Source organism: Pinus tabuliformis, chromosome 8 (genome assembly GCF_031772625.1).
Source record: "Pinus tabuliformis cultivar Carrire ecotype Pingquan chromosome 8, CPIR1, whole genome shotgun sequence".
Classification (NCBI taxonomy): domain Eukaryota; kingdom Viridiplantae; phylum Streptophyta; class Pinopsida; order Pinales; family Pinaceae; genus Pinus; species Pinus tabuliformis.
This window is the reverse complement of record NC_142294.1, coordinates 2024790175-2024801435: the sequence shown is the minus strand read 5'-3', so window position 1 is coordinate 2024801435 and position 11261 is coordinate 2024790175. Positions and strand designations below refer to the sequence as shown.

The 11261-nt window shown below is 35.8% G+C and overlaps 1 protein-coding gene and 1 pseudogene across 1 annotated transcript; both read left to right on the top strand.

Moving 5' to 3' along the window:
- The first annotated feature begins 227 nt into the window (after window positions 1–227).
- Window positions 228–608, top strand: LOC149244550 (vacuolar protein sorting-associated protein 53 A pseudogene; annotated as a pseudogene).
- Window positions 609–1755: 1147 nt separating this feature from the next.
- Window positions 1756–9396, top strand: LOC149244549 (cytochrome P450 724B1-like). Its single transcript, XM_089371578.1, has 7 exons — window positions 1756–1841; window positions 7095–7422; window positions 7499–7648; window positions 8201–8347; window positions 8530–8616; window positions 9082–9203; window positions 9297–9396. Exons 1-7 carry the CDS (start codon window positions 1756–1758, stop codon window positions 9394–9396), a joined length of 1020 nt encoding a protein of 339 aa, XP_089227704.1.
- The last annotated feature ends 1865 nt before the right edge of the window (window positions 9397–11261 follow it).

The following is an 11261-nucleotide window of genomic DNA, read 5'->3' as shown; positions in this document are numbered from 1 at the left end:
TTTTACAGAAATGTTTCTCAATAGCTAGATTGACGTTCAAGCGCTGAGCGGAGAGGGCATCCAATTGTCTTTGCAGATCAGGTAGATCTACTACAATTAGACATCCTGGTTGGCGTCCCGTTTAGAGGAAACGAAACGTTAGTTGTTCTGAAGATTCTCACAGTCCAGTAGAGATTGTCAGCTTGCTAGATTAAGAATTTTAATCGGGAAGTGCAATAATGTCAACAATGGATAAATCTAATACTTTGGAGTATATCAATCAAATGTTTCCCACGGAAGCATCTTTATCGGGTGTAGAGCCTATGATGCAAAAGATCCGAAGTGAGATTCGACATGTTGATGCACAAATATTGGCAGCAGTTCGCCAACAGAGCAATTCAGGGTCAAAAGCCAAAGAAGATCTTGCAGCTGCTACACAAGCTATCAAGGAACTGATGAATAAGATTAGAGAAATCAAGGTCAAGGCAGAGCAAAGTGAAACTATGGTCCAAGAAATATGTCGTGATATAAAAAAGCTAGATTTTGCAAAGAAACACATCACAACAATAGTCACTCCTCTTCATCGCCTAGCAATCTCGTTTCAGCGGTTGAACAACTCCAACAAATGACATCTAAACGTCAATATAAAGAGGCAGCTTTTTATGGGAGAAAAACGTGTCCAACATTCAAATATAATTCACAGCCTGATGGAAACACGTTCCCTTCTTTCCCAAAACTTGTCCTCTGGTGACTGTGATATTCCAGCAATCTCGACCCTCGATAATCGCAGATTCGATAGCTATGACTCGACTGATTGATATCGACTTCTGAAATCGTTCTTGGTTGATACAACAAATTATGAAAATTCAATTCTTTGACTCCTGCTTAGAAGACGAACTTCAATTTTCTGCAGGCATGTTGCAGATGACCCTCTTTTGACTTTATACTTATGCATCCATGAAACTGGCCCTGCAAGCTCGACACCTGAGATTTAAAACGACTGTATCAAACCTCTGAGAAGACGACTCAACTGACTTAGTCGACTCCTTTCCGGCGCGTCTTGGATTCAATTTGGCTTGGGGGCGAGCTCAAACTTATGAGATTGAGACGGCGGTTCGACTGACTTACTCTGCCAAAAAATAGACCAGGAAAGATACCTGAAACACGAGCATTACCGAGTGGAGAGCACCATGGGCCAGTATGATAGATGCGCCATATCCAGATTTAACCAGAGCTGTCAGGAAGATATGTGCCACTACAATATGTATGAGCGATCGCTCGAAGGATTGTTATCAGAGTCTAACAGATTTTAGGAGTCGCAAATGACAGGTATGAATGTCACTCTCATCAAACCAGGAGGTGGACAGATGGAGAGCAAAACCTCAACGCTTCCCGCGGAATTAGGGCGATTCCGTGCTCCTTTCTCGCTCGAATTCAGTAACCGTAACTTGACAGAACGGTGTAATGGCTATTCAAGTATGCGGTGTAATAGCTATTCAAGTACATTCAGATGAACTGCAACGACACTCTCAACGCATCCAGATGAACAGAATGTAAGGTGAATGTCAGGCGACGGTTTAATGGAATATGGCAGAAGAGCAACCGTTCATCAAGCAGACAAAGAGGGCAGGTAAGGAATATGGCAGACAGGCACCGGTAGTGTCAGACAAAGGTTATGCAGATAATATGGCAGACAATGGCACAGACGATGGCAGATAACACTTCAATGTTTAAATCAAAGGACCAGCGTTACAAATTCAGGAATGCGCAGAGGCCATGGTCAGGAATGCATTGCAGTCAGAGATACGTTCTTGCTGGGGCAGAGATGGCAGGTCTGAGCAAGGAGCGTTTTTAGAAGGCAGGTGAATAAAAATAGCGCTGGGAAATAACAGATTGCAGCTAAATTTTAGCTGAGAAAATATTCATGACAAGATATTCATGAAATGCATAATTGATGGCAGAAATGATCTGCACATAAAGGCCATAAAACAAATGGCTCAAAATAATTATGCAGGGCAGGAATACGCCTGCTCTGATACCATGTTAAACACACATGGACAGCAAAGAATAGGAAAGATAAATCAGTGAGTACATTTTTTTATTAACAGGAGATATACATTTATAGTACATTATGTGACTCTTGGGTTTCAGATCCCAAGGTCTCTTGGACTGCTTTTGTCCATTCAACTTCCGCACTAACCCATTTAGGATTAGGTGTCCAACATTGTAACTTACAATCTGACGGTCACGATATGTAGTGATCCGACGGTTCATTCTCTCCTCGGTATTACCGACGCTTGATCCATGGCTTAACACCCGATTGGTCCATGATCTCTATTTAAAGAGCATGGAGGGTCGTTTGTAGGGTAATCTGTCTATGAGAGAAGCATATGTAAATTTTCATTCTTTTATTAATAAATTTCCTGAAGTGGCCGCGTTGACTTAGGCCGTGGACTGTTTCCCTCTTTGAGGGTTTTAACCACGTCAAAAGTACTGGTGTATTGATCTGCGATCTGTTTGTGAGCAGTGTCCTTTGGTGTTCTGTCTGAGGAACTTACCCTGTAAATTCCTACAGTTGGAAAATGTACTCTGAGAGCTATCTAATGGAGGGGGTCATATTTAGTTTTGAGCGATTCAGTGTCTTGGAAAATGGCTAGAAACCTCTCTGCTCTTTTGCACCCTTTTGACAGCTAAAATCAAATTTTATAGTGAGAAACAACAATTTTCACTTTTCTTCAGAAGACTAATTGTTTTGCTAATCCTCTGGAGGATTATATTTCTTATTTTTACCTTTTCCTTATTTCTTGCGTCTTCATTGGTGAGATTTAGATTTGGAAGATTGAACGACATCGATCTCTGAAGTAGAAGTTGTGGGAGTGGTAGAAGGAGGGATTGGAGCAGCCACAACAAGAGTCGAACTAGATGGTTTACTCGTTGATTGTTGCTTAGTTGAACCAATCACACCATCAATGACATGCCATTATTTATAACGAGGTCGAGGAACAGTCTTGGAAGGTCACTGAGCACTTGGTATTTTATCATAAAGAATGCCAAATTGGGTATAAATAATATCCAAATAATAAGGACGAGAAATTAGTTTCTCCTCAGTCACAACTTCGCCTTTAGCGATGTCTTTTATGATATATGGAAACATAGACTTAATCAACCATTCAACTAACAATTGATCAGGAATTTCTTTTAACTAAACAAAATGTGTTAGGAATGTGGTGGCCAAGTCACTTAAATTGTCGAACGAAGCTCCTGGTAGTTCAATATACCACTTCGTTTCCATATTGGTGAGTGTGCATTGGAAAAGATTCAAACAAGCATATTAATCATTGAGAGAGTTCGAAGAATGCCACAAATGATAAGTCATCACGTGTGTAAATGGGTCTTCTCTAGGATTTGCATTTAATTTAGGGATATAACTCGGTAATTTCATAGGAATAATATGCCACCAAGGAGAATGAACAATGGGATTATTGGTGACCCTGGTCAAATCCAGAAATTCGAGAGTTGCTGCGAATGGAAATTTCCTATTGAGTTCTGGTGGAGGATACCCTGGGTAAGATGGAATGACTTGACCAACAGGTATATATATTCCAGGATACGGAGGATTTTGATAACCCAAATACACATAACCTTGCTGCCCAACCCTAGGATAATCTTTTAATTGAAATGGCTAGGATTCAATTTGTTTACCATAAGGTATTTAAGGTATAGGTTGTTCCTATGCCATACCATATCCATTTTGACCTCTTGAATTTGAGCAATGGTCAGACCAAGTGATTATGATTGTAAGTTACCTTGAAAAGGCTGGGTATACAGGGCTTGTGAAGCGCAAGATCCCAGTGGAATAGGTTGAGCCAAATATGTGGCCTATAAATGTTAGTTTACATTCTTTTGAGCTTGAACAGGCTGAGATATAGGTTGTTGAACAAGAATCTGAGATGTAGGTGGAACTGTTTGAGAGATTAGAGATGAAGCCACAACCGAACAAGGTTGTACAAGTGTGGTAGGTTTCCAAGCATTATCAAACATTCCCAAATGCAGAGGACTCAAATGACTCTAAGCACTAACTTGAGGAGATGGAAATATCCCCGCAATAAGTTTCCTCCCTGTCGAAAGAGGAGGGTTATATGGAGGGAACTTCCCCGAAAGAGGAGGGTTCCCAATAGGAGGTGGAATGGGTTGTTGTAGGTGTCAATACCCACTAACATGAGGACCATCTTGCTTCTAAACCGTAGGAGTAGATGGAGGAGGAGTATACTATGTAGCGCTCATCAAAGAAGTTCTTGAAGGAATTCTAGATGTAGATTATATGGGAGAGGTTCATGGACTAGTTGTTGTGCCAAAAAAGGTACCAGACAATGATTGGTAGCTAGGCAGGACATATGAGCCTCCATACAAATGTGTATACGGTGATGTTACAAAAAATTGGATGAAGTTGCAACATGGGTTGTCTTGGTCATGGTAGTAGATATAGCTTGAGAAACCATAACAGATTCAGGCATGGTTAACTATCTAAAGATGGGTTTCCGAGGGAAACTAAAGGATGATTTGAAAGGAGAAAAACCATAAAAAGGAGCTTTTGATAGAGTATGAAGAGATGGAAAGGGATGGGCCTGATAAAAATGAGCCGTTATTTGAATAGGAGAGGAGGGTTACAGATCTTCCTGAGGAATTTCTTCGATACTCACAAGACCATGTGGAAGTGGTTTATCGTAAGGTCAAAGATATATAGGTTGTGGTTGAGTATGAGACACAGGAAGAGAAGAAGAAGGTCCTGAAGTAATAGGTGTAGATAACTGAGGTTCCTTAGGTTGTATAAACTCAGGTTGTATTGTCTCTTATTTAGTATAGTGAGGTTTATTAACCTCAGGCAATGAGATTTGAGGTGCTTTTGTTTTGACTATGTCAAACTCACTAGTTAATGGGGAAGTGATCTCGGGTTTAGTACTCATAGGAAAATATTATTTTGGTGGATCTATTTCAGGTGGAGGACTAAAAGTAGTATCTCCTGAAGTAATATATTCGGTAGTATGCGTCTCTTTATGCTTTTGACGATGTCTAGGAGGTGGAAGAGGAGGCTTATTTTTCATTCTACGCGAACGACATTGTGTAGGGAGTTGTTCTTCCGTGTTGGTTTAATAAATTTTAAAAAATAACAACAAAAATAAATCAAAGAGGGTAATCTAGGCATAAAGGTTTATTAAGCAACTGTGAACTGCAATATACCACCTTAGAGAACTAATGATTTACGTGTGAGAAAGAATTATCTCGGAATGTTGTGTTTGGTGTATCACATTATACAAGGCAACCTGCAATATACCACCTTAGAGAACTAATGATTTACGTGTGAGAAAGAATTATCTCGGAATGTTGTGTTTGGTGTATCACATTATACAAGGCAACCGACTAAATTATGGCAAGCCAAAAAGAAATAAAACAAAACAAAACAAAATAAGAAATTCTCATCGAGAAATATCTCATTATAAACTTCTCATCTCGGAATATTTCATTATTTAAATATAACTTTATACTATGATTAAAAAAAAAGTCAACCATATCCAATAGTAAGGTGCTCTATGATGGAACTCCCTGATGTGAAATTAAAAATTCACTCCTTTGTTAAGACACTCACAAAATAACAACTATAATAACTTATATTTTATTCTAACTAAATATCTGTAATTCAGTTCAATTACTAGTGAATATAGTTATGTATTTGAATTATAACTCTTTAATATTTAAATATAACTTTATACTATGATTAAAAAAAGTGAATATAGTTATGTATTTGAATTATAACTCTTTAATATTTAAATATAACTTTATACTATGATTAAAACAAGTCAACCATATCCAATAGTAAGGTGCTCTATGATGGAACTCCGTGATGTGAAATTAAAAATTCACTGCTTTGTTAAGACACTCACAAAATAACAACAATAATAACTTGTATTTTATTCCATATTCAGTAGGATGGAACTCCCTGGTGTGAAATTAAAAATTCACTGCTTTGTTAAGACACTCACAAAATAACAACAATAATAACTTGTATTTTATTCTATATTCAGTTCAATTACTAGTGAATATAATAACTTGTATTTTATTCTATATTCAGTTCAATTACTAGTGAATATAGTTATGTATTTGAATTATAACTCTTTAATATTTAAATATAACTTTATACTATGATTAAAACAAGTCAACCATATCCAATAGTAAGGTGCTCTATTATGGAACTCCCTGATTAACGCATTCAGCACGCATTCCGTTCCATCCGCAACAGGGCCATCTTCCGTGATAGACAGTTATTGATTTGATTCTCTCTACAAATTATTTATGCGGGGAAGGGCGGACAGAAGGCGTACTGGGGAATCAGGCGTGATGTTCCTTGCCATTGAATTGATATTAATATATAATGGAGGCGTCCTGTTCAATGCCATTAATATATGCCCAAAGACTTTCTCTGGTTTAATGCACCCAACATTGCTGCACAAAATAGGAAAACTTGAAGCGACTTTGTAATTTATTTGAATTCAATTAAATCAATTTGCAAACATAATGGAGTGATCAGCACCAATTCCGCAACGACTTTCAATGGAGAGCAGTATGATGATATGGATGTTAGTAGCAGGGGCACTGGCAGTGTGGCATTTCGTTCTACGACCAAAGTGGAGCCCCAACCTGCCGCCTGGAACAATGGGATGGCCCCTTCTGGGAGAATTTCTCTCATTTTATCTTCAACCCGATGGATTTATCGCGAAACGCCGTGAAAAGTAACTGTCGTTTCCAATAATATTCTTAATTGAATATTGTATTTCTTTTGCCATTTTATAGAAGGCCATAGTATGAGATTAATAAATGCATGAGATTAATTCAACAGTCAAAATCCGTATCCGTATTTAGGGTTCTACTCTACCTGGAGTGGCAGTAGGGAGTATCTTTGATAGTTTGTGTTATTCTTTAGCGAGTTAGTTTAAAGAGTGTGTTTAAAATGTCATTGGGATGATAGGAAACTTAAATTTTATCAAATTATATGAATCCCTTTTACACTAACTAAATCACAGCATAATTGGATTTCTTTTAACTACTCACGTTTTATGCAGGCATGGAAATTTGTTCAAAACTTGTCTATTGGGGGATCCCGTCATAATTTCCACTGATCCGGATGTCAACAATTTTATTCTGGAGAACGATGGTCGGCTTTTTGCTCCTCAATATTGGACCTCCGTGGAAATGTTAGTTGGAAAGAGGGCTTTAATGGCATTCACAAAAGACGGAGCTGAACACAGGAAATTGCGAGGAGCCGCCACGCGGGTCGCTGGTATTCCGGCTCTAAAACGCCGGCTTCTGTCAGAAGTACAAAATACCATAGCCTCCACTCTCTCAAGATGGCGAGGGAAAAACGTGAATGTCAGGCATGAAGCTGAAGAGGTAGTTTTGTAGCTTTGATTTTCAACCAATATTATAAGATGGATTTTGAAGGTTAATTAGTTTGATTTGGATGCAGATGATGTTTTCACTCATCGCCAACATCCTGTTAGGTCTGAAACCGGGCACAAAACTGGAAAAGATGACACACGATTACTATATTATGAATAAGGGAGTTCTCAGCTTACCGTTGAACGTCCCTGGCACAACTTTCTACAAAAGCTTGCAGGTAATAATAAACGTCTTTCGACACAAGCTTGAAGGTAATAATAAATACACGTAGTTCCGAATGAGATGATTTCATTGTTGTATATTTCAAAGTTTTCTCGTTTGTATATATTCTTTATGATAACTATAATTTTAGTTTAAATTGTTTGGGAAAATTGCTTGTGATTTTTTTTCACTGGGTTGTTTTCTTGTTTATAAATAGTCTTTATAATAATTATAGTTTTACTTTAATTTGTTGGGCAAATTACCTGTGATTCTTTTCGGTAAAGTGATATACCGATCTATTAAGGAGACATTTTCCAATCCAATGCCTCAACTTTTATTAAGTTTCCATTAAAAATAAATTAACACTAACCTAAAATTAGAATTACAGCAAAAGCAGCAAAATTCCAACCTGACGTCAGATAGGTAACCCTGACTAGTTCATTCCCTGAAGCCTTCCTAAGATGCTAAGACGATTCAATAGCTTCCCTTATTTTGACCCTTCATTATGACGACCCAAGTACCTGGTTATTTATCTAGCTTTTGAAGTACTTGACTTTTGGAATTGCAGAAAAGGCAAGAGATTTCTGACCAGATCAAAAGCATTGTCAAGGAGAGGAAGAAAATTTTGTCATCCTACGATTCATCAGACGACCTACTATCATCATTGCTGAAAGAGGCAGAGGGAAAAGAAGATGTGGATTTTGAAGATCGGATCGTAGATATCATTATGTGTCTTATGTTCGCTGCCTTTGAAACTACGCCAAAAACGACTGCTTTGACAGTGAAGCTTTTATCTGAAAATCCGCACATCATTCAAGAACTCAGGGTCAATATCTTCTACTGTAGTTTGTTTGGCACTACATCAAATAATCTCTGATGTCCACTGACATGGTGCAGGAAGAACACGAAGCAATAAGACGCACCAAAGGAAATAAAGACAGTCTGTCATGGGATGACTATAAATCAATGTCGTTCACCAAAAATGTAAGTAGTGACATCAATTTGATTCATCGATTTATGTCCGCATTTTGTCAAACCCTAATGGCGACATCGTTCTCAGGTTATCAAAGAGGTGATGAGACTAGGCATTGGAAGCGTAAACGCGATGATACTGAGAAAAACTGTCAAGAATGTAGAAATGCAAGGTATCCAATATTGTTACTCTCTGACTCAAAAAGTTGCAGCATTTTAGTACCACTCGTTTACCGTAATAACAATAGGATCCGCGTTGATTATTTTTTATTTAAAGGATACACAATTCCCAAAGGATGGACGTGCATCTTATTTCATCAAGTCTCCAATTTAGATAGAAACTACTACGAAGACCCTCTTACTTTCAATCCTCGACGATGGCAGGTGCGAGCTATGCCCCCCTTGCGATCTAGAAAGTAAAATTAATGTCATTTACTTGAATGCCTAAAATATAACTGGTTGACTTACAACTTTCAGGACCCGGCTACTAATCGTGTCCCCAATTTTAACTTTGGAGGTGGCCCTAGAAAATGTCCAGGATATGACCTCGCTATGTTCCTCATTTCAATTTTCTTGCATCATCTTGCGACAAATTTCCGGTAAGGATTACCTCTCACTGCCACATAAAGCATCCAAGACTCATGTTCTTCGGAAATTTTGATTTAAACACAATATTTTCTGGCGCCATGCAGATGGGATTACATTCCTTCCGATACCAAGTTAAGGTGGTTTGATTCACCGTTCAAATCAAACCTTGACTGCATAGTTCGACTAGAGGACTTGGGAAATTAGCCACTTTTCAAAATTATCTATAATTTTGGTGAAGCATGGTTGTTACTATTGATCTTTGCAATCTGAGAAAACTTGGTAAATTATATTTACTTTTAGAATAATAACATTTTTATACTGATATCAAATATATAATAACAAACCATTTAGAATAGGATGATATTTGCTATTGTGACTATTTACCTGATATAGATAATAAGCATTATTCAGAATAGAATAGAATGGTAATTGTGATGGTGACAATTGGTGACTATAATAGTGGGTCTAAGAATAGTATTGTTGTACAGTTATTTTTATTTATATTGTCAAATTTATTTCGATGAATTTAGGTTTATTTTTCTTATTATTTAATAGTTATGGTTGTTTGAATTATTTATTAAGTTTTAGGATAAATTATTATATTTCTCAGAAATGATGTTTAATTTAAAATGAATTATTCATTAAATCTATGATGAATTGTAGTGTTGTTTTATTAAATTTAATTCTAATGATTTTTAATAATTAAAAAAAATAGTGACATTTATATAACTTAATTTTAAGTTAAAGTATTAGGTTTTATTATGATTATGTTATAATGGATATTTATTAAGTTTTATATTAGTTTTTGTTTGGTTGTTTATTGTAAGTCATTCTTAATTACATTCAATTTTATTTTATTGTACTTGATTATGCTTGAATGAGGTTCAAAATGATGTCTATGATTGATCATGTTGAACATTCTTTAAGGTTTATGTCTTTAATAGAGAATCTAGATCTAATAAGTTTCATTAGGGATCAAATCTATGGAGTTGTAAACATAAATAGTCATTGCTTATGATCCATTTCTAAAGTGGATCTATATTATTTTTGGGTGAAGTGAAATAAAGACAGACTAAACCCAAAAAACCATTCCACAAACATGCCTAAAACAAAGCCCCAAATCCTATTCCAAATATGAGCAAAGATCTAGGAGAGTGTGTTTAAAAAGAAAGTATTTTAAAAATATGGTGAATAGAAATTGGTAGGTTGGTACCAAACTTTTGTTTTCTACCCAATCATGCCCTTGCTATACAAACTTTGTGCACTCTATATATCTTTTATATATTTGTCTCACTGGTGTTGATGCTTTAAACCTAATTTAAAGTACTTTAGCACTAACTTATAGGTATAAATTATATATTAAAATAAATATTTTATATATTAAATACATTAAAAGTGAGATAGTTGCTAGTTATAAAACATTATAAAAGAAATATATTATTGCATGTTTGGTGTTTTAAGCCCAACTTATGGTGTTTTAACCCTAAGAATAGATATAAATAATATAAAAGAAATATATACAATAAATCATATTAACATTAGGTATAAATTATAAAATAATATACTAAAAAATATATTATTATGATTGTGTCTATATAAAAGAATACAAAAATACAAAAATGTTAAACCTTACATTTTCTTCACATATAGATTACATTTTTCATATACCCGTAGCATTACATAATTAATTGTTATTGCTTTGAATGTAAACATAGTAATCATTGATTCAAAACCTCATTATGAGCCTAGAAGTTTGTTTTGAAAAAATGAAATAGCCATTACTTAATGTGCATTCAATTATGAAAATATATAAAAATTTAAAAATGTTTAACCTTAAAATTTCTTCACATATTGACAACATTCTTCATATATCGAAACCACTATAAAATTAATCATTATCACTTTGGATGCAAATACAATAATGATTGATTGAAAACCTGATTATGGCCCTAGATGCACGATCCAAAAAAATTAAACAACCATTACTTATGATGCATTGAAGTCCATTTATTTTATTTTTGGTAAAGTGAAACGATATTCACACAAAATCACCCCAAAAATCCATTCCC